The following is a 24,181-nucleotide window of genomic DNA, read 5'->3' on the forward strand; positions in this document are numbered from 1 at the left end:
ACACAAAATATATGTGTGTGTACAGTTATCAATATCATGCATTGGAATAATGTAATACTGATATGGTACAGAAGCTTCATACCAAATGTCTTCTGACATAGTCATCCACTTGTTTCTTCAGTTCAACTCGGCGTGCATCAGTGAGTTCTTGGAGTCCTCGCCAAGGAGCAAATAGTTTCTTTTTCTTACGGCACTTCACTAGGAATTTAAGTGCCTGGAAGAAAAAAAAATGAAGGTTTGTGATTTTTCTCCCCTAACTAATAGAACTATTTTCTCACTACAACATATGGTAGTGATCACATTGCAATAATGATTAACTCTGAGTGTGTATAAGGAGGGGAATGGGACTGTGACAAAATGCAGGAGAACAGTGACTTTTAAAATATACAGTCTTCTGTAGTGCTTTTTACAAGGATATAGTCACGTATTATTTGTGCAGTAAGCAATGAAGAGGAAAAAAAAGCATTAGATTCTAGTCTCAATTCTAGTCCCTTATAAGCTATGATTCTGGGCAAGGCACTTGATCTCTAGAGGACAGGTTCTATGTCTATAGAAAAAAGGGGTCTTAATTCTACACAGCCTAGATGATTGTAAACACCAAGGAGACAGTATATTTCTGTCTGAATTCTTTCTCATGTCCTTCAGAATGGACTCTGGTAAAAAGAAATTTTGTAATAGGCATTATATGGGACAAATCTGCAATTATTCTTTCCAATTGTTTTCACTCTGCTCGTGTCTTCGTAGTTTTTATTTTCATCAAAGTTACATGTTCACATTGTTTAAAGCAGGGGTCAGCAAATCATGGCCCACAGGCCAAATCCAGCCTGCTGCCTGTTTTCATAGGGCTTGAGAGCTAAAAATGTGTGTGTGATTTTGTTTTTGTTTTTTTTGTTTTGTTTTGTTTTTCATTTTACATTGTTAATTTAAAGGGAAAAGAATATTTAGTGGCACGTAAAATTATAAAAGAATATTTAGTGGCATGTAAAATTATATGAGATTCAAAATCTAATGTTTACAAATAACATTTTTTTTTTTGAGATGGAGTCTTGCTCTGTTACCAGGCTGGAGTGCAGTGGCACAATCCCAGCTCACTGCAACCTCCACCCCACCAGGTTCAAGCAATTCCCCTGCCTCAGCCCCCTGAGTAGCTGAGATTACAGGCATGCACCACCACACCCAGCTAATTTTTGTATTTTTTAGTAGAGATGGGATTTCACCATGTTAGCCAGGCTGTGATCTCTTGACCTTGTGATCTGCCCGCCTCGGCCTCCCAAAGAGCTGGGATTACAGACGTGAGCCATCGCGTCCCACCTCTACAAATAACATTTTATTGGAACACAGCCATGCTCATTGGCTGCTTTTGTGCTATAACTGAATACATGTGACACACTACATGACCTGCAAAGCCTAAAATATTTTATTATATAGCCCTCCCCTGAAAAGTTTGCTGATGTAACTCTATTGTTTAATGTGTCAGTTTTGTAAGAATTACTAGAATGCTATTGTTTAATTTGTCAGTTTCATAAGAATTACTAGAATTCTTACTAGAGTTACCCACTTACCCTGTCCCCTGATTCAAGGGCAACAATTTAATTCAGGTTATTCTTTTGATATTTAGCTCCATCTATTTTTCTGTGATTTTTTTTCAGATATAGGTATCATCTATTGATTTTCTTGTATGAAAGGTATGAATTTAGCTATCTTTCACTGTTTCTACTCCCCATCCATCCTATATTATTACATCATAATTTTAGTTAAATTAATGTTCAATGTTTACAAAATTGTGACCACATAAAGGCTATTCACTTTTGAACAATATAGTATACTATAATTACTTTTCCTTCCTTGCACATTTTTATTTTCTCTGGAATTATTAATTCTCTTTTCTCCCATGCTTTGTTTTCCATACTACCGATTATATTTTACAAACTCTGCCCTAATTTTCTACACATTAAACTACAGCAGCCATTCTATCAAATTCATTTTCTTGGACACATTTTCTCGAGCTTCCTGACCTGCTGTAATTTGGATTGACTGCTCTCTATACCTTGGGCATAGCTGTCATCCTGTGGTCTCCATTCACCATCATCTCGGTGACTACTTTTCATCTTTCCCTTGTGTTTCTTGGATTCCATGTTGCCTTCCTTCTCAGGTTATTCCCTCTTATCTAAAAATGTCTTTGGTCTGTCCTTATCTTTAATTAATAATTTAGTTGGGTATAGAATTCTAGTTGGAAATCATTTTCCTTCAAATATGTGACAATCTTACTTCAATACTTTTTAGCTTCCAGTGTTCCTGTCAAGAAGTCCTTTTGTTCCTAGTACATCTTACAGTATTATGAAACAAATGTAGAAGTGTTTCTGTCACTGTATTGGACACTTAATTGGTCCCCTTAATCTAAAATTCATGACATTCACTTCTTGGAAATCTTAAGTTATTTGATTTTCCATCTTCTGTTTTTTCTTGTTCTTGACTTCAAATGTTTGGCTGTTTGACCTCCTAGACTGGTAGTCTTTTCTATCCATCTTTTTTTTTTTTTTAAATTAAAGATTCTACCTTTTTTTCTTTTTCTAATGATATTTCATATGTTGACCAGGCCGGCCTAGAACTCCTGAGCTAATGCCATCCTGCTGCCTTAGCCTTCTGAGTAGCTGGGATTACAGGTGTGTGCCACTGGCAAAATCTTTTTTCCTTGCTTTCTGTGAGATTTCTTTAACTTTTCCCCCACACAGTCCTTTTATTAGTCTTTCAGTTTTCCCTGTCAAATTTTATTCTGTGTGCTCCATTTTATACGGTATCTTGGTTTTGTTTCATATATTACCTTTCCTTATCTCTCTGAGGATATTAGTAACAGATTAAAAAAAATTTTTCCTTATACCTGCAATGTTTATATTCTACCAAATAGTTTTATTCCATTTGTTTTGTCTTTGTCTTTCCTTAGATATTCAGTGATACTTATCTTTCAGCTGATATTTAAGAGTGGGCACTAAGAAGCGGTTTAGAAAATTTCCCTAGTACTCTTACTTTTTGGTATTTTTTTTTAAGACAGGGTCTCACTCTGTCACCCTGGCTGGAGTGCAGTGGCTTGATTATGGCTCACTGCAGCCTCAACCTCCTGGGCTCAAGTGATCTTCCCACTTCAGCCTCCCGAGTAGCCGGGACTACAGGTATGTGCCACCAAGCCCAGCTAATTTTTTATAGAGAAAGAGTCTTACTATGTGTCCTAGGCTGGTCTCAAACTCCTGAGCTCAAGTGATCCTCCCGCCTCAGCCTCCCAAAGTGCTGGGATTTACAAGCATGAGTCACCGTGCCCGGCCTTGTTTTCAGTATGGTACTTGAGTTTTCAACTGTGCTTGCATCCTTCTGTTGAGACTCTCTTCTTTCTTTCTATTCTCCCCTTTCCTTGATTTTTCTCTTTTAGCAAATTTCCCCAATTTTTAGCTCCTGGAGAAACAATGCCTCTGTTTTTGCATCAAGTAAGAGAGAAACAGAAGGTGGATAACTGTTCTGGCCTTTCTTTTCCTGCCAAGGACACTAATAACCAGTTCTTCCTGAGGGACACACTCATTGAAAGGATATTCCTACTCATTTATATTACTTTTTTTTTTTTTTTTTTTTGAGGCAGGGTCTTATTCCTATTACCCAGGCTAGAGTGCAGTGGTGTGATCACAGCTCACTGCAGCCTCAACTTCCCAGGCTCAGGTGATTTTCTCCCACTTCAGTTTCCAGAGTAGCTGGGACTACCAGTACATGCTACCACACCTGGCTAATTTTTGTATTTTTAGTAGAGATGAGGTTTTGTGACATTGCCCAGGCTGGTATATTACTTTCAATGAGGCTAATGAATTATTTCCCATTTTTTTCTTAGCAAGATCAGTTGCAGTGCCAACAGAAATATAAGGTGAATCATATATGTAATTTTAAATTTTCTAGTAGTCACATTAAGAAAATAAAAAATGGGCGAAACAATATTTACTCAGTTATATAATACAACAATATACACAAAATATTAGTATTTCATCATGTAATCAATATAAAAAAGTATTACTGAGATACTTTACACTTCTTTTTCATGCTACATTTTCAAAATCTGGTGGGTATTTTACACTTACAACACATTTCAATTTGGACTAGCTACATGTCAAGTTCTCCATAGCCAGCTACGTATGCTTAATGATTATTTTATTGAACAGTGCAGATCTCTAGTGTGTCTTAGAAAAGGATACTTTAGGCCAGGCGCAGTGGCTCACATCTGTAATTCCAGCACTTTGGGAGGGTGAGGTGGGAGGATCACTTGAGCTCAGGAGTTGGAGACCACCCTGGAGAACAGAGTGAGACTTAGTCTCTACTGAAAAAAAAAAAATTAGCTGGGCCTGGTGGTGCAAGCCTGTAGTCTCAGCTACTGTGGAGGCTGAGGTGGGAGGATCTCTTGAGCCTCGCAGATAAAGGCTCCAGTGGGGTATGATTGCACCACTGCACTCCAGCCTGGGAGACAGAGAGAGATTCTGTCTCAAAAGAAAAGAAAAAAGAAAAGAAAAGGAAAGAAAAGGACGCTTTAAAAATATGGCAAAATGTATCCTTTATTGACTATTGCCTTGTTTTAATTTTCTCTATTTTTCTATTTATTTTCTCAGTGTACTTTCCCATTTTTCTTTCTCTTTTCCTTCTTTGAAAGTAATTCTTGGCCACGCATGGTGGTTCATGCCTATAATCTCAGCACTTAGGGAGGCTGAGGCAGGAGGATCACTTTAGCCCAGGAGTTCAAGGCTGTGATGAACTATGAACACACCACTGTACTCCAGCCTGGGTGACAGAGTGAGACCATGTCTCTTAAAAAAAAAAAAAAGTAACCCTCTTATTTCCTTTTCCATTTTGGCTAACTTTGCTTTGACTTCATCTTATTTTTATTAATGAGATGCAAAGACTATAAACATGACCTTGACCCATCCCTTTTTGCTCTTAAACAGAGACTCATTCCTTTTCTTAGCTAGAGGAGATATGAGGCAAATGTGACTAATCTTCCTTTTGTGCCAATGGAAAGTATAAAAGCCAAAACAACCTTGCCTTCATAGCCTTCAGATATGTTCCTATGATGACCCCTAATTTTTTCTCTAAGAAATGGTAGGCAAACCAGGATATTTCACTTTACAGTACAGGATACTTTTACAAAGTATTGAGGTCATCTAAATCAGGCAAGGTAGTAAGTCAACTTAATAAGGGCCCAGCTATTTCTATGACAAGGAAGACTTTAAAAAGGAGGTATTTATGAGGTAAAAGTATTAGAAAGAAGCCAAAGCTTCCTCCAAAGGAAGTGTCTCCAACCCTAATATCAACTGGTTAACCCTTAGATGGCTTTGTTTAGCAGAAGGTAAAAATCAGGAGTACGTGTGATACAGTGATGGTGCAGGACTGTTTGTTGCAGATACAATCTGAGATCCCCAGAAGAGCCTGAAGAAGGAGTAGGAGGCAGGCATCTCTTCCTATTTCTCTAGTATTTATTCTACAATGTTTTTTGGATGATTAAAAAAAAAAACTTTGTAAAAAGTTAATCACAGAGACTGTTCAAAATCTATCACAGTAGAAAACTGAAATTGACCTAAAAATTCAGTAAGGGATTGTTAAGCTAAATGCTATAGGACCTGAAATCCTAATATGAAAGTTAGCCATGTATAGGAGAACAACTGGATGTTAGGAAAACTGGTCATTAAATTCCAAGGCAACAAAATAGTACTATGCTCTAGAGAGATCACAGAAAGATTGATATTTAAGAATAAGAGGCCAGGCACGGTGGCTCACGCCTGTAATCCCAGCACTTTCGGAGGCCGAGGTGGGCAGATCACGAGGTCTAGAGATCGAGACCATCCTGGCCAATATGGTGAAACCCTGTCTCTATTAAAAATACAAAAATTAGATGGGTGTGGTGGTGCATGCCTGTAGTCCCAGCTACTCGGGAGGCTGAGGCAGGAGAATTGCTTGAACCTGGGAGGCGGAGGTTGTAGTGAGCCAAGATCGTGCCATTGCACTTCAGCCTTGCAACAGAGCAAGAATCCGTCTCAAAAAAAAAAAAAATACAATTCTACAATTAAAATGTTATAATGATCTAAATATACCTAATATCTCATCTGTGCATTAAAAAAATCAAATATCACATGCTGCACTTGCACAGAACTTTGTAATTTACAAAATACATTCCCATAAATTAGGGTATCTGATCCACATAACAACTGAGTGAAAAGGGTAAGGGTAAACATCTATTCATACATCAAGCACATGTGATCAGCTGACAACAATAAGACTTAGCTCCTTATTCTTGAAGAACTCACAGCCCAAGTAAGAAGGGAAATAATTAACAAAACAACACTGCAGTATAGTAAATGATGTACAAGGTTCTAAGGCAGTACTAAGGACTGAGTGTCAAAATCAGCTCAGCCAGAGGTAAGGGGTTTTTCTTTTAAAAAAGAAAAAACTAAGGCTCAAGAAAACTAAGTGTCTTGACCAAGGCTTTACAACAGGTAATTAGCAAAGTCAGTTTTGAACTCATGTTTTTGCCTCTTGATTCAGAGCTCTTTTCACTACATTAGACTCACTGCTCTTTGAAGTGTGACAGCTGCTTTATACTCTATGAGAGACTGCCTCTGTTGGTGAAAATTTTTCCTTTCCCTGTACCCTCTCCAATGTTTCTGGATAATCAATGCTGATTTCTCTTCCATTTCCCGATAGTGTTTCTCCACCTGACCTAAAAAGATGATAGACACTATTACAACATACTCACTGCCATGCTTTCTTAAGTTCTGGAATCAGGACAATGATAATAATAATCTTGCATTCTTTTTATTTTTGTCAATATTGTTCACTAATTTTCCCAATTCTATTATTTTACCATGGTTCTAAGATTTTAGAAACAAAGCTTTCCCAGATTATGCAGCTTCTTCACAGAAAGAACTCATATAATATTTTTGTGGTAGAGTAATAAGAAAATGGCTGAAAATCCGACACAAAGAACACTAAAAAAAAAAAAAAAAAAAAAAATTCCTAAGTACATGATTAAGAAGTCATTCAGTACCACCAGAGGGAAAGGGCAAAATGTGTGTATGTGTTCTCTACTCTACATGCTTCCAAATTTCTCTTAAGTCACTCAGTCAGTTATACAGATGACTTTCTTTTTGCTTTCTTGGAGTTGCTCAGCATACAGCCCAGGGTTCCCCGTACATATGTGACAGAATAAGGCAGTAGAATTGTTAATAAAAAGGGGGGCGTATTTGGGGGAGTATAAGAAACTGATATAATTTAATGATCAATTGGATATGGAGGTAAAAGAGGGAAAGGACTCCAGGATGTCTCAAATGGGAAACTGAGTAAGTTGTTGGTGCCATTACCTGAGATGGGGAATAAAGGAAAAGGAAATCTGAGGGGTAAGACAATGACTTTGGTGTTTGGGATGCCTGTGGATATCCAGGTAAAGCTGGATCCAATAGGCAGTTGGCTACAGAGGTGTGTTATTCAATAGAGTAGAAACTATCCACAAGTGGCTACTTGGGTTAAAATAAAGTAAAATTAAAATTCAGGTCCTTCAGTGCACTAGCCATATTTCAAATACTCAATAGCCATCTCTAGCCACTGGCTACCCTACTGGATGGTACAGATATACAACCTTTCATTTTTGTAAAAATTTCTCTTGGGCAATTTTGCTCTAAGAGCTTAGGAGAGTAGGTGAAGATGGAGACCAGATTTGAGACTGCTCAGCACTCAGCTGAGAGTTGAGCTGCAGTTATGGATGGATACCCCAGGAAGAGCAAAATGACAGGAATAAGATGAGGATGGAACCCTAGAAAACATCTATATTTAATGGAGATGAAGTGAAATAAAGGGCTAGTGAAGGACCCTGGATTGAATAACAAGAAGACAGGTAAAATAATTTGAAGATAATATTGAAACCACTAAGACCTCTCAGACCACATCTTCTTATTAATTTCAGCTTAGTCTGTCAAAGGCGGCAAGAAGATGTCACAACATTTGTACTAAGGAATGAGTTAAGCTCTGATGGCAGAATGTAATAATATTCCAACTCCTTGTTTCAGTTCAAGAAGTATCTTTGTTTCTCTAACAGCTATCTTTATGCATACATTTTTATGTTTCACTAAATTATCTGAAGGATAAGAAAAAAAACTGGTAGGGAGATTGTTCATCGTCAACTAATAGGTCTGAATTGAAAAAACAGTAACCATTTTTGAACTCAGAAGATCTAATAAAGTTTATCTGAAAAACAGAGAAAAAGGACAAAAGTCCAAATTTAAAAAAAAATCATCACGTAGCTAGAAAACTTGGTTTGTTAAAAGATAACCTAAATATTCTTATATTTATAAAGTTGATACTGCCACTCACCTGGATGAACTATTTCGAGCATACTCAGCTGCAATTCTCGGGAAAGTCTCATGGCTCTCTGTCTTTGAAGTTGCAATTGTAATTTGAGGTCCTCTTCTTCCTTCTGCCTATTTATCTCCAGCAACATCTTTGATCGTTTGGATCTGTGATGGAAACAGTGTGTTATACATAATTTTCATAAATCATATGAAAAAATGCATAACCTCACTAGTAATCAAATAAATGTAAACAAAAAATTTTAAGATAATTTCTAGTGTTAATAAGGTATGATAAAATAGCTTGTCATCTGCTGCTGTTGTGCAATCTTTCTGTAGAAATATTTGAATATATGCATTAAAAGTCTGGAAAAATATTTGAAATATATAAACAAAAAGCCTTAAAAGTGATGACCAATTAATTCTATTACAAATACTTTTCTTAAGGAAATAATCAGATATATATGTAAAAATTTATGTTCAAAAATGTTCTCCACAGTATTACAACAGTAACAAGTTGAAAACAAACTTTGTCTCACAACAGGGAGTTGGATAAACAGATACTGGTTCATTCACCTGATGGGATGGGATTCTATGAACTATGAAAAACATACAATGTTCGAAGAATATTTAGTGACATGAGAATATACTGATGATCTAATGTCAGGTAAAAGGAAAATCAGGATATAGAAGAATGAGATCAAAATTGTGTCAAAAAACTTACATTTACTTACACAGAAAAATAAATAAAAAACATTAAAATTTCAAGTGATTTTTACTGCATGATGTAATTACAGTTGATCTTTATTTTCTTCTTATGCCTATTTCTCAATTATTGACAACTGAACATTACTTTCGTAACTGGTTATGAAAATTTTCATGTGACCACAAACATTGTATATAATTATAATTTCTGTATTATCTGCTTTTATTCACCAAAATTTCTCCTTAGCCATTCCCATCTAGTTTTTGTTGCTTCCAATATCACTATGTAAGGAGACTACAAGTGTCAGTTTACAGTAAATATACTCAAAATGCTTTCAGACACCCACAGAAAAAGAAAACGAGGATAAGAAGAAAGGCAGAATAAACTACTTAGTTTACCTCTATAGACTTAATTTGACATGTGTCTCCCTCAAGAACATTTTCTCTTAGATCTTTTTTTTAAACTGTATTCTTAGAATTAAACTGTAAACAAATGTGGTACCTTGGCTATAGCTTTGTACTCTTAATAGTCAGACTTCATTATAGTATAGTTAGAGAGGATTATTATGATTTTTCAACTGAATTTTCAACTCAAAATAGTTTATTTTGATTTTGATAAAATTTTGTGTGCCTGTGGTTGTTTCTCATAAATTCTTCCATCAATTACAACTTAAATTTTCTCTAGCTTTCTACTTAGGGCAGAGTAGAGAATTTATTTGTTTTGAAACTACTTTCTTATCCCTATTATCAAGGGTAGAGAAGACCTCAAAAGTATATGCGTGTCAAAAGATTCCAGAGAAGATCTAGGGCTAGTTGAATAGTTCTAAGTGTCTCTTGCTCTTTGTGAAAGCTGGAAATGAAGTAGGTAAGGGCCTCTCCCTTCCCAAAGAATAGCTGATAGCAACTTGCCTGTTCTACAGAACTCCATCACCTCAAAACTTCTGGGTTATACAGCATGCAGATAATAATGTTTTATCTCTTACCCATTCATAGAGGGTAAAAGAGAGCAGGCCCTAAACAGAGCCTCCTTTTAAACTGATTTTTAAAAAACTACCTCTGTGGCCGGGCGCGGTGGCTCACGCCTGTAATCCCAGCACTTTGGGAGGCCAAGGTGGGTGGATCACCTGAGGTCAGGAGTTTGAGACCAGCCTGGCTAACATAGCGAAACCCCATTTCTACTAAAAATACAAAAATTAGCTGGGTGTGATGGTGTGCACTTGTAGTCCCAGCTACTTGGGAGGCTGAGGCGGGAGCTTGAATCTGGGAGGTGGAAGTTGCAGTGAGCCAAGATCGTGCCACTGCACTCTAGCCTGAGTGACAGAGTGAAACTCCGCCTCAAAACAACAACAACGACAAAAAACTACCTCTGTTTCTAACTTCTAATTGGCTATAGATTATAATGTCTAATACTGCATTATCAATATTTTAAATACCATTTTACACTATTAGTATGAAAAACATAGTAATCATTAAAATTGCATCTGCTAGAATATTTAATCTGTCAGAAAACTGGGTTTGGGAAACAATTTAGGCATGTAGGCTATGAAATATGGCAAAAATGAAAAGACTATGGAGCATGAAGGTGGAAGTAAAGTACAAACCAGAAAGACAGGACAAAAGTGAGATATGGTGATTTAAATAGGGACTAAATTGTAAACAGGTGTGCTTATTGGATTCATATGTTTTACTTTCATATCTGAAAACATTTATTAGGAACTGAAGTGATTTTGAATGTAATTCCCCCATTTATTATTAAATAACATCTAGTTATTTTGTTCAGAGTTTCTCTAATCACTCAAAAATCAAACAATTATTCTTCCAACTGGTTTCTTTGTAAGAATTAGTAGGCACTGGACCACCTGGCATCTGTACTACACTTCTGCAGATGAAATGACTGATCAGATGTCATATTCTGAAATAAGTAAATTCCATGATTTACATTTAATCAATCTGAATTTTTACCATTAAAGTGGGAGTTGACCAAATTTTCTGCTGCCAAGACACCGTGCCTCAGAGGGAGAGAGAGAAAAAAGATGCTATCTGCATTTAAGGAGCTCAGTTTCAAGATGAAATCAACAAATGTAATTAAAACACTTAAAAATCAGCACTATGATAGAGGTAGGTAAATTGTGAGGTTTCTCTAAGATAACTAGAGCAGCTGTTAGCTGCTTCAGAAAACCTTGCTGAAGAAGAGTACTTAAGAGACAAAGTTTCTGAATACGAGAAATGACTAAATAAAAAAGAAACCACTATGAAAGTGCATTAGCAAGGGTGTGACTATAAAAGAATGCCTCTTGCTGAATCTAAAGAACACTAATCAACCTGGACCCATAAGTGTGACCGGTGGGCAGTCTCTCTCCCAAAACCATGGGAGGGGGAAATTACTGAGATAAGACCTGAGCACAAAAAGACAGAAATAACCTTTGAAAAAAAACCAAGCTACAAAGGAAGCAAGAGACATTTGCATGAACTGTTACAACTAACAGAAGAGGGAAGGTGCTGAACTGGAGAAAACTGAAAATTAAAAAATTAAATAGAATGCAACAGGTTAGAACCGCATTTCAGTATATTCTGGAACCTCAAATGCAAAAATACTGGAAAGGCAACAAACACAAAATGTGAGACTTAAATAATTTTTGCTTCACAGCTTATCTTTTTAATGGAAGTATTTATATCTCTTCTGGTTACATAAAGAAAGCAATGGAATTTCTATTTTAAAATAATGGAATATTAGATTCCATAGATACACTTCTAAGTAGAAAAAAATCTGTAATCCTGGGCTACTTTTAAATAGAGACTTTAATATTGAAAGAGAGAGTATATGAGCAAATTTGGGAACTCTTGTGGGACTAAACATTAATGCTCTGAATCCATGTATAAGGGTACCCTTAAATTTAAGATGACAGGTAACTAAGGATGATAGCAGGTGGAATCCATAAGTAATACCTACTCTATCTGAATTCACCACAGAGGCAATACCAAGAGCACCTCAGATGCTTTGGGTAGAAAAATATACACTGTGACTCAAAAAGTACTCAATATTTCCCAAATGTATCTAACCACAGAAATGCTTTAAAAAAAAAAAACAGCTTGTAAGATAGGCAATAAACTTTGAGTAATAATAGATGGATAATACTTGCTTCTCATTAGTACTACCTATTTAATGCATCTATTTGTCTACCTAGATTTGTAAATTTTCAAGGACAGAAAATGTGCCATATGCATTTTTCCTCCTATCATTTTTTAAGTGCCAGATAATATGCTAAAAACTTTGTATTATCTCAAATTTTACATTATCTTGATCATACAAGTGTATAAACTATTATTCTCATTTTATAGATTGGAAGTTTGAGGCTGAGAGAGGTGGGGGATTGTCCAAGTTCACTCAACCAGTAAGCTGCTGAAGTGAGATACAAACTCGAATCTGTTAAATGCCTAGTATATATATCATATACTAGGCATTTGATATATATTTAAAAATTAATTCTTTTCTTTGCTACCAACAATATTCATGCCCAATAATATTTAAAATCCATCTTTAATTCTTCCCTGAAGAAAACGTTCATCAATTAATAGGATACCCACTAAGAGACACAGTTAGCTAGAGTGATTTCAATGTCTTCAACTCTGTGACTACATAGTATTTTGAACCCCAGAGCTATTTTTAAATGTTTTTATAACTGAGAAATGCATCTGCAGTTATTAAAAGAATAGTTTCAGTTTTCTTTAAAAAATTAACTTCTGTAAAATGCCAGTTTCATTTTAGCAAACTAAAGCTTGGCTTTAAGTTAGGCTGCATGAAAAAGTCACCTCTGAAACAGATCTTCTTTACCAAAAATTACCTAGAAGCTAAGTTATTTTTTCTTGTTCTGTGACCTTGGAGGATCTGGATTGGTTAAGTCATTGCAGAAAGTGGGCTATGTCTTCAGTATTTCCTTTTCAGTCTACTTGAAATAAATGCCAAACTATATCGTAATTCAGTGAAGATATCCATCCATGCCATATTTATTCAGGAAAATCAGGTTAACAGACTTAAACTCTTATACGCATACATGTTATTGTTATAATTATACACATGAAATTATGATAACTGTTGGTTTAGAGGATTTAATAATATAACTATCATTGGCTCCCTTTGTAGGCTTGGCCCCTCCCCAAATATCTTATTAAGTGGATAGGATTGCATATTTGACACATCAGATTCCTGTCTTACATCCTTTGCTTTGAAAGAGCATCTGGTTACTGGAGTGTTGGTACCCAGAAACGTATGGAAAAAAAATGAAAAGATAACAAGAAACATACTAGGAAATTAAAAAAAATCACCTAAATTTCAATTCAACTGTACTCTAGTAAGATTCTATGATCACCAATCCCCTCACCAAATTTTTTTACCTGAAACTCCTCTGCAAAGCAATCACAGCAGATGGAAGCTTCTTTAATCTCTTTCTTGTCTGAAAACCCTTCCAATAGGCTTGAATCAAGCATGCTGCTTGATGTAGTTTCTGAAATGCCGAAAATAATTTAGAGATATCTCTAGGAAGGTCTTTAAAAAAAAAAAAAGTTTACCTCTTAAAGTATCAGGTCAGGGCAAGTATTAATCTCTAGCTCTAACAAGATGGGTAAGAATATTAAATCTTACCTCCCAAAGGAGGTATGTTAGGCTTGGTAAGGCAATTTCTAGAACATACTCAAGATATAGTCTAGTTAGCTCCAAATTCTCCCAGAATAATCTCACTTCCATTTCCTTTTCAAAGATTTCATAGTCCGCCTGACCTTTCATAATCTTTTTTCAGCTAACATGTTAATGTTTTTACTTAATAGGCAATCAACCTAGTTAGGTTCAAACTATAAGCTCTGTTGACCATTGTGGATGGTTGCTCGAATCTCTGTTTAGTTCTGTAAGCTTTTGATATGCTATTCTCCTGATAGACCATTGGGCTTAAAAGGTCAGTGAGCTGTCTGAGTTCTTGACTGAATTCTGTCCCAGTCTCCTTTTTACTTAATAGACTTCTGAGTCCTCAAATGGAATGGCAAAGGGTACAACTATTAATAATAAAATATAGTTTTATGATTTTGTTACCTAATCAATATGAATTTGAGCATATGCATAGTTTTGAGGTTAATCTTAACTCACGATGGTTCATATATACAGAAAAAAGGAATTCCCTTCTTCTGCACTCTTCCTTCCAGCCTCCCCCAACCCATTCTCCTGCCTTACTGAACTTCTTTTCATGGTTTCTGCTTGTATTTTTAAATTTAATGTCTTTTTGGTTTTGGATTTTGGATATACAATGTCCCCTTTTCCTTTTAAATTAAAAAATATCTTTAGTCATTTTAGATGTTTTCCATATTTAAGTCTTTATCTGGAAATCAGAAAGCTATATGCCTCTTCCTGTTGAATGGGCTATTTAGAGCCATCATTTTGAGTATGCTAGAGGAAGTATGATGAAATAATCAATAACTTGCTGCCTCAAATTTCTAAATAATTTTATTAATACCATTTCTTACACAAAGGAAAAAGCATTATTGTTGTATCTCAAAGAACAAGAAGGGTAGCCATAGGTAACCATAAATACAGTTTGCTACAATTAGAGATTTTTTTTGGAAAAACAATTTTAAAAGTTTAAATAGCTTATAGATAAAAGAAGATAAACATCAGAGATGGGGCTTTCATGAGAAATGATGAATGAAACTGATGTGGCAGTATCTATAAACAGACGTAAATGGGAGATTGAAATTATGTTTTTCAGCAGATTGAATGGCGGAGAGATACAATTTTGTAACATTATATTTTAAAGATGGGGTTTTGCTATTTTGACCAGGCTGGGGTGCAGTGGCTATTCATGGGTGTGATCATAGGGCAGTCTCCAATTCCTGAACTCAAGCAATCCTCCTGCCTCAACCTCCTGAGTAAAAAATTTAAAGATATTTCTGTTTTGGGGGTATTTTGCTTGAAGTCTTAAGAGAAAGGAAGTGAGGAACATTTAAGGAAAACTAAGGTTTAATATAGTCAGCAAATATCATGCAATTTTTTTTTTTTTTTTTGTAACTTAATACCTGCTCTTCTACTTCCTGATAGACCGTTGGGCTTAAAAGGCCAACAAGCTGTCTAAGTTCTTGACTGAATTCAGTCCCAGTTTCCTGTTTACTTAGTAGACGTCTGAGTCCTGAAATGGAATAGCAAAAGGTACAACTATTATTATAATAATAAAATATGATTTGTTATCTAATCAGTATTAGTTTGAAGCTAAAAAGTCTGGCTTAAAAACAAATGAAAACAAGATTAATCACATGATTTTTCTTTTTCCTTTTCTCAGAGAATTCCAGGTTGAAATCTTTAAGATATTCCTCCTTCCCGAGAATTCTTACATGCTCAATTGTGGGATCTGATAAAAAAAAAATCTGTCTAGACAATCTCTTTAATAAACAAAAAAAAAGGAGTGGGATGGAATCACTGTGGTAAATCAAAAAGTAGAGATAAATTTTTTATTTGAACAAAAATACTTAAATGGAGACATTTTAAAGATAAATTACTACAGACACATATTCAGTAAATGCTTGCCCTGTGGAAGCACTTATGCAGATTATTATTAGTCATTATTAGTTGAAAAAGATTATTACATATAAAAATATGGTAACATATATAATTTGGGGCAAATCAATAGGTTCCCGGGAAAACATCATAGGTGAAGTGCTACAACACTAGGACAGTACATTTTCATGCCAAAATAATACATAGTAGTAGTGAAAGGTACAAAGTAAGTACTGTTTCCAGGGTACACTGAAATGATGTATTATAATGTGTGTATTCAAAATAAATACATAAGGTAAAATTGCCTTGTAGTGTATAATTGGGGAAACCACTATATGGATCTTTTAATGCCTTATACTCTCTTCAACACCCAAGTTCTCAGCAGTATTAATAATTGTAAAATATCTTCAGGAACCTGAATAAGTTCTGCTATTGAGATATAAGTCAAAGAAAGGGAGAAGGATTCAGGTAAAATTCCTTTATAACGACTCTGTTGGACATTCACATTTCTTTAGGAATTGAATTACAGAATTGAAAAATGTCTATCTGGCACAATATCAACTAAAGAGTTCTATTACTGGTAATTTCCTTCTCTATTCCTACAATACCCTCAGTAATGACTAATTCAAGGTACATTATTACAATGTCTTCAAAATCATCAAGAATGATAAAGACCTTTCTAGTTGTTTAGGTATTAAATGCATCATATTATATTCTAACCTTTAAAAATTCCCATACAGTATAACCCTATATTAATAAGTATATTTAATGAACTAGAATCCCATTTCCTGACCACGCTGAATAAGAAAAATAGATTATAATACATACATGGCTCTGGTCAGCAAAGAAATAAAACAAAGATAACATATAACTTTGCTTGGCAATTAAACAATATATATACTACCTTTGTGATCTTGGGCAAATTACCATGTCTCTGTTTCTATATCTATAAAATAAGGATAAGAATATCTATCCCATAGGATTGTTGTAAAGATTAAACATTTTAATGCATATAAAGTATATAGAATGTGCCTGACACACAGTAAATGCTCAATTAAATGAAAGCTATTATATGAGAATGTATATACACTTACTCCTTTTATCCTCAAAATTTCTGACTTTTAATTCACATATGTATTTGATTTTGGAGGTAAGGCAATTTTTTTTGTTTGTTTTTGAGGAAAGGCAGTGTTAAGTAATTATTGATAGTTCAAAATACCATAAGGGCCACTGGCCTCTCAAGCACAGCTCCATTTTCTCCACTAAAGCTGGTCTTGATAAGGTCACTGATCTTTTTGGTCATTATTTTACTATACTGTATGGTATATTCAACACACAACTTTTTTGTCAGAGAGGGAGTAAATATTTATGGCAACCTGATCAGAAAAGTATCTTCCACATGCTATCTGTAGTGACATGAAGATAGCTTGATTGTATAAAGACTTTTTTTTTTTTTCTGAATTGGTGTCTGTTGTGAGTTTTATCTACATAGTTCAGTTATCAACTCTTTAAAATATAAGAATTTTGTTTTTCATAAACCATCAATAAAAATTTTCTTTTTGAGAATCCCAAGAAAAGAAAGAATGAATGCACTACCTTTGTAGCAGGTACTTTGTCTCAGTAAAATCAAAATTTCCTGATGGGATTCAGCCATCAACAGTAGGAGTTTTGTAGCAGTACTTCTTATAACTGGACTAGGAGTTGAAAAAAGCTTGAAAATAACTTCATCTAAAATTGAATACAGGGCTTTTCTTCCTATTCTGAGTAAATCACCACTAATAGAACAAAATAAAAAAAAAAGTACCATTACTAATTGATGCACAGGTATCACAACAAATCTAAAATATAAGATTCAGTAACTTGATGCCGGACTGTGTCCTGATCCAAGAATATAACCACTTTTTCAAATATATGTTGGTTCCAAGAAGATATCATATTCAGTCACTTAATATTTATTGAATTCCTACTGTGTGCAAGGTGCCATGTGTGCTAGGTACAATAGAGAATACAAAGTAGCCAAAGGCCCTCTCCTTAGAGAAGCCTGCAATCAAATCAAGGATGAAATATAAATGTGCAAAATAGTAAACAATAAATAATTTAAAAGCTTCAAGGCAATGATAAAAGTGAAATCAAGACATGTACACAGTTAATTGTTAAATGATGTACAAAGACAAAAATGCCATAGGAATTCTATCATGTGCTTAATATAGGAGAAACTTAAAATCTTTCCTTGGTATTTCCTTCATTATGCTAACAACTCATCTTGTATTACTGATGTCGTGAAAAATTATCTAAAACTTAGAAATAGTCAAAAGGAAAGGGTTAGTGAGTATCCTTTTATTTACCCCCTTAAGGAGTATGTGATTTTCTAGGCGTATGTACCTCTGTTTAATTTTCTACTCACTATTAAAATACTTTACAATTCTGTAAAAATAGAGGTTGGCTGGTAGAAAACAATGCTAAAGATTCTTATCTAAGAGCAATGTAAACAGACTCTTATTCAAAGCAATACAAATTTGATTTCTGTCCAGTAGAAAAGGTAATTCTAAAAGCTACATTGCTTTATAAGTCATATTTTCCTATTAGCAAATTTTAAAAATCTATCAGCAAATTTATTTCTACATTTCTTCGACAAACCAACTCCATAAATCTATTTTCCTCAAATTCTCCTTTGACCCTGTATAAATATCTTATTTGTTCCCTCATTAATGAGTTGCATAAAATTTTGAGCAGTCAAATTTTATATTTGTATAAGACTCATGTTTGAGCTTTTTGAAAATTGTACTTTAGTAGTTACTAAAATAATTTTGTTAAGAGAAAAGAGATCAGCAACATACCTTAAATGTAAAAATCTCTGAGTTGAAAGACTTTATAAAGTTATCCAATCAAAATATGTGAGAATCTTTGTGACATCTACTTCTGTGCTACTGTGTCTCTTACATGCTATTCCCTATGCCTAGGATGCTCACCCTGTCCCATCAGTCAATGTCATCACACTATTCAAAACTCAGATAAAAAAATATGCTCATCTCAGAAAGCCTTCTACAGATATCCCTATCCCAATCTTATCACATCTTTACTCCATATCCCACCAAGAGTTTGTGCTATAATGTAATACAGTAGTTTAAATGCTTTTAGATGCTCTTCAACCTCCTAATCTTAAAGACATCCTCTCTATACCACTACCATCTTATCTCTCTGCTTCTCTTCTAATCCAATCTTCTGTTGCCACTATCTCACATCTCATTTCTCAAACCACTGCATCTAGTTTTCATTTTTTACTATTTCACTACACTATCCTTGATAAGTTCATCAGTATAACTTCCCAAATGTCAAGTCACATATATATCATAAGTGATTCTTTTCCTAGACTTGTTTGTATCTGATAGTTTCTACTTACTCAGCTTCTGTGATACAAAGTTCTGGTCTCCCCTCTACCTTCCACCCATACTTTTCTGACCATTCTTTTTTCATTTGTCTTTGTGGGCTCCACTTCCCCATATAACTCTAAAAGGTTATTCCCCAAGACTCCATTTTCAAGCCATTTATTTTCTCATTGTATTCACACTTCCTACTAATCTCACTTTCTGTCATGTTTTTCCCTACCATGTATAAGCTGATTTGTAAATCTGTAACTCTAGTCCCAATCTCTTCCAGAAGTTAGTTTACCTATTCAACTGATGGACATTTGAGTTTTAGCTAGTCCTTGTTTTTCACAAATAAAGCTCAATGAACATTTGTGTATAAGTCTTTATATAGATACTTACTTTTACTGCCTGTTGAACTACCTATACTCAACATAACCAACATTGAATTAATCATCTGTCTCACAAAACCAACTTCTTATATATTCCACATACCACAGTCTAATCACCCAATACAGAAAACTTGGTATCATATCTGACTGCACCATTTATTTTATCTACCCCATATCAAAACATTCACCAAGTCATCATAATTTTTGTTTTAAATAGCTTTTTAAAAATATAACAAACTGCATATATGTAAAGCATATAATTTCATCAGTTTGACATGTTTCACCAACATAAAACAAGAAAATGAATATATCTATCACCCCTAAAAGCTTCCTTGTATTTCATTGTAGTTCCTCCCTTGTTGCCTTCCCTATCATTCTATGCCCAGGAAACCACCGATCTGCTTTCTGAGAAAGTTCCCTTGTATTACTACTTTGCTGCAAGGCCTTTATTTTTGTTTGTTTGTTTTTTTTTTAAATTAAAATCAGGGCTAGATAATGGATTTTGTCAAAAGCTTTTTCTGTATCTACTGATATGATGGTATGTTTTTTCCATTTTTAGCTTGTTAACATAAGCTACAATGACTGACTTTAGAATATTAAACCAGCCCTGAATCCCGGGATAAACCAGAATTATTCATGATGTATTAACTTTTTAATATATTGTTGAATTTGACTTATAAAATTTTGTTCAGAACATTTCTATCTATGTTTATGAATATACTGATGAGTAGTTTTCTTTTCTTATAATGTCTTTGTTTGGTTTTGGTATCAGGATAATGCTGACTTTATAGAATGAGGCGTAAGTGTTTCCTCCATTTCGATTTTCTAGAAAAGTTTGCTTAAGATTATTATTTCTTCCTGAAGTGCTTAATAGAATTCACCAGTGAAAAAGCCATCCAGACCTGGAGTTCTCTTTGTGGGAAGGTTTTTAGCTACAAATTCAATTTTTCTTTATAGCTATCTAGAGTATATTTGGGTTCTCTATTGCTCCTTGAGTAAATTTTGGTAGTTTGTGTCTTTCAATAAATTTGTCCATTTGATCTAAGTTGTTAAATTTATAAGCATAAAGTTGTTTATATTATTCCCTTGTGATATTTTTAGTATTTGTAGACTCTGTTACGATGTTACCTCTCTAATTCCTGAGATTGGTCATTTGTATTATGTCTTTTCCTTTCCATATTAATCTTGCTACAGGTTTCTTCTCAAAGAGCCAGTTTATGGTTTGTTTTCTCAAAAAACTTCAATCTTCTCAAAGATCCAGTTTATGGTTTATTTTCTCTATCACATTTGCTTAGAATTTTATTGATTTCTGCTCAACCTTTATCATTTTCTTTCTTCTGCTTAGAGTTTAATTCCCCCTTCTTTTCCTAGTTTCTTAAAGGGGAAAGCCGAGGTCAATGATTTGAGATTTTTCTTCTTTTCTAATATATAAGCATTAGTGATATAAATTTCCCCTAAGTATCATTCTGCTTTAATTAAGAATTTCCCCAGAAATTCTCATGTTGTTTTTATTTCCATTCATTTAAAAATAACTTCTAATTTCACTTTTGATTTCTCCTTTGTCTTGTGAGTTATTTAGATGAATGTTATTATTTCCCACATATTTGGGGACTTTTCAGAGATCTTCTTGGCATCAATTTCCAACTTAATCCCATCGAGGCCAGAGAACATACTTTGTATAACTGAAATCCTTTTACGTTGCTTTTTTCTTTTTTTTGAGACAGGATCTCGCTCTGTTGCCTAGGCTGGAGTGTAGTGATGTGATCTCAACTCACTGCAACCTCTGCTTCCTGGGCTCAAGCGATTCTCCCAACTTAGCATCCCAAGTAGCTGGGACTAGAGGCACGTGCCACCAAGCCCAGCTAATTTTTTGTACTTTTTGTAGAGATGGGGTTTTGCCATGCTGCCCAGGCTGGTCTGGATCTCCCGGACTTAAGTGATCTGCTCACCTCAGCAAAGTGCTGAGATTACAGGTGTGAGCCACCCTGCCCGGCCCCTTTTATGTTTCTTGAGACTTTATTTATGGCCCGGAATATGCACCCTTCTTTGTAAATGTTCCATCTGCATTTGAAAAGAACATGTATTCTGCTACTGTTTGGTAGAATATTTGTAAAATGTCAATCAGGTCAGATTGGTTGATATTATTGTTCAAATCTTCTGTCGTCATACTAATTTTTTGTCTACTTATTCTATTAAATATCAAAAGAGGTATATTAACATCTTTTGCTTTAATTGAGGATTTCTCCTTGTAGTTCTTGTCAATTTTTGCTTGTGTATTTTAAAACTCTATTAGGTCAATAAACACATCCTTTTGATGAACTGACTTTTTTATGATTATGAAATAACCTTCTTTAGCACTAGAAATATTCTTTGTTCTGTAACTTACTTTTTCTGATACTAATACAGGTACTTCAACTTTCTGTGGTATAAGCACGGTATATCTTGTTCCACCCCATTACTTTTAACCTACTTGTGTCTTTATATCTAAGGTGCATTTCTGGTAGACAGCATATAGTAGGCTTGTACTTTTTAAATCCAATCTGTCAATCTGTCTTTTAACTTTAGTTTTTCCACATTTACATCTAAGATAGATAGGTTTAAATCTACCACTTGGTTTTGTTTCTCCTTTGTTCTTTTTTTTTTATACTTCCTTCTTCTGGATTGCGTATTTTTTAATGATTAATTTTTATTGCCTTTGTTGGCTTATCAGCTGTAAATTCTTTGTTTTGCTATTTTCTTCATTGCTTTGAGGTTCAAAGTATACATTTCAATTTATCACAGTCTTATCACTTATCACAGTGATATTATACCACTTCATGTATAGTATAAGAGCCTTACATCAGTATACTTCCATTTATCTCCTCCCAGCCTTAATGCCCTTTTGGAATACATTCTACATATACATATGTTCCTCAAATACATCATTATTTTTGTGTAGGCAAACATATTATAGATATATTAAAATAATATAAGAAAAACTATCTTATATGTTTATGTAATCACCATTCCCGATACTCTATTTCTTTGTGTAGATGAATTTCCCTTCTGATGGAACGACTTCCTTGAATATTTTTTGTAGTGTTGGTCTGCTGGTGATTTCTGAAGAAGTATTTCATCTTTGCTTTTGAATATACTTCTGCTGAGCATGTAATTCTAATTTGACAGTTTTCTTTTTCAGTATTCAACTGTCTTTTTACTTGTGTTGTTTCTGATAAGAAAGTTGCTGTCATCCTTATCTCTATTTCTCTATATAATGTTTTTTCATCTCTGGTTGCTTTTAAGATTTTTCTCTTTATCACTGGTTTGAGCATTTTGATTACGATGTGCCTCAATGTGGAATTTTCTTCATATTTATTGCCCTCGGGGTTTGATGACCTTTTTGAATCTGCATGTTTATAGTTTTCATCAAATTTGGAAAATGTTAAGTCATTACTTCTTCACACATTTTTTTGTGACCCTACTGCCTGCTTTACGTACTCTGATTACACTTATGTAAGGTTGCTCAAGTTGTCCCACAGTTCACTGATATGCTTTTCTTTCCTCTTGTTTCTTCTTTGTTTCATTTTGGATAGTTTCTACCGATACGCCTTAAAGTTCACTAATCTGCAATGTTAATCTGCTGTTAATCCCATCCAGTGTATTTTTCCTCTCAGATATTGTAGATTTCATGTCTAGAAATTCACTTTGAGTCTTATATGTCTGTATTCAACTTTTTAAATATATGGAGTATGGTTATAATAACTAGTGTCCTTGTCTGTTAATTCCAACATATGTATCAGTCTTGATTAATTCTTCTCATTTTAGATCCTGTTTTCTTGTTTATTTGCATGCCCAGTACTTCAGTAACAGTAAAATCAAATCACCCGTTGAATCGTAGTATGTTTTGTAGCATAGTCATGACTGTAGAATCTATCATGTATCAGTACTGCAAGATACATGCAGTACTGCAAGTACAGTTATCAGTAACTGCAAGAAATAGTCATTTTACAGTAATAAAGAAATAGAAAAAAAGAGTCATCAAAGCAAATATTCTATGACGGCACAATTGGGATTTTTCTCATCCTTTTTAAAGCCAAATCGAAGGATAGCCATTTCTAGTGAACTTCCTACCTTTGTATAACCTATAATAAAATTAATTTTAAAATACAGCCAGGTTCAATAACCACATGCAGTTAAGTTACTTGGAAACAGTTTGACCCTTTTGGGTCTTGCTTTTATGATCTGGAATAGTGCTCATTCTAATGCTAACTATTCCTCACTACTGGAGTAAAACCTTCCTGAACACTCTACCCAATGACGCACTGTTTATGAGGCTTTCCAGTTTGGCTGTTGGAAACAGGCACTATTTCTGGCCCTGTGTGAGCTCCTTGCACTGTTCCTTTTAATCCTTTTGGATTATTGTTTTCCCTGGCATTGGGTATTCCTTACAATGTGCAGATCAGTACTCTACTTAATACTTGAAGGATACCCTCTGCAGATCTCTGGGGTTCTCTACGTGTATAGCTCTCTTCTCTAGTATTCTGACTTGTGAACTCTAGTTATCTTGTTCTCTCCAGACTCTGAGCTCTATCGCTTCAACTCAAGCTGGCTGGGATGCCTCTCCCTATACTTCAACCTGGAAACTCTCTCAATACTGTAAGTTAGAGCAATTGTAAGATTCACCTTGTTTATTCCTTTTTCTCTGGGCTTACTTTCTTTCACTGACTGATATCCAGTTTTTCAAAAAATTATGTTTCATGTTTTTGTCCTTTTTTTCAGGTGGGAGGATAAATGCATCCCTACTATTCCAACTTTATCAGAAGTGGAAGTAAAGTCCTGATGATTTTAATT

General features: G+C 34.6%; 1 protein-coding gene across 1 annotated transcript in view; it reads right to left on the reverse strand.

Moving 5' to 3' along the window:
• Nucleotides 1–24,181, reverse strand: part of IQCB1 (IQ motif containing B1) — a 65,023-nt gene that overhangs the window by 11,897 nt on the left and 28,945 nt on the right. Inside the window, exons 8-13 of the mRNA XM_031009797.3 lie at nucleotides 17,191–17,369; nucleotides 15,120–15,229; nucleotides 13,455–13,564; nucleotides 8,383–8,525; nucleotides 6,588–6,736; nucleotides 83–214 (exon numbers count right to left, since the gene is read on the reverse strand). Of these exons, the coding sequence (XP_030865657.2) occupies nucleotides 83–214; nucleotides 6,588–6,736; nucleotides 8,383–8,525; nucleotides 13,455–13,564; nucleotides 15,120–15,229; nucleotides 17,191–17,369 (823 nt within the window). The remainder of the gene's footprint in view (nucleotides 1–82; nucleotides 215–6,587; nucleotides 6,737–8,382; nucleotides 8,526–13,454; nucleotides 13,565–15,119; nucleotides 15,230–17,190; nucleotides 17,370–24,181) is intronic.

Source organism: Gorilla gorilla, chromosome 2 (assembly GCF_029281585.2).
Source record: "Gorilla gorilla gorilla isolate KB3781 chromosome 2, NHGRI_mGorGor1-v2.1_pri, whole genome shotgun sequence".
Classification (NCBI taxonomy): Eukaryota; Metazoa; Chordata; class Mammalia; order Primates; family Hominidae; genus Gorilla; species Gorilla gorilla.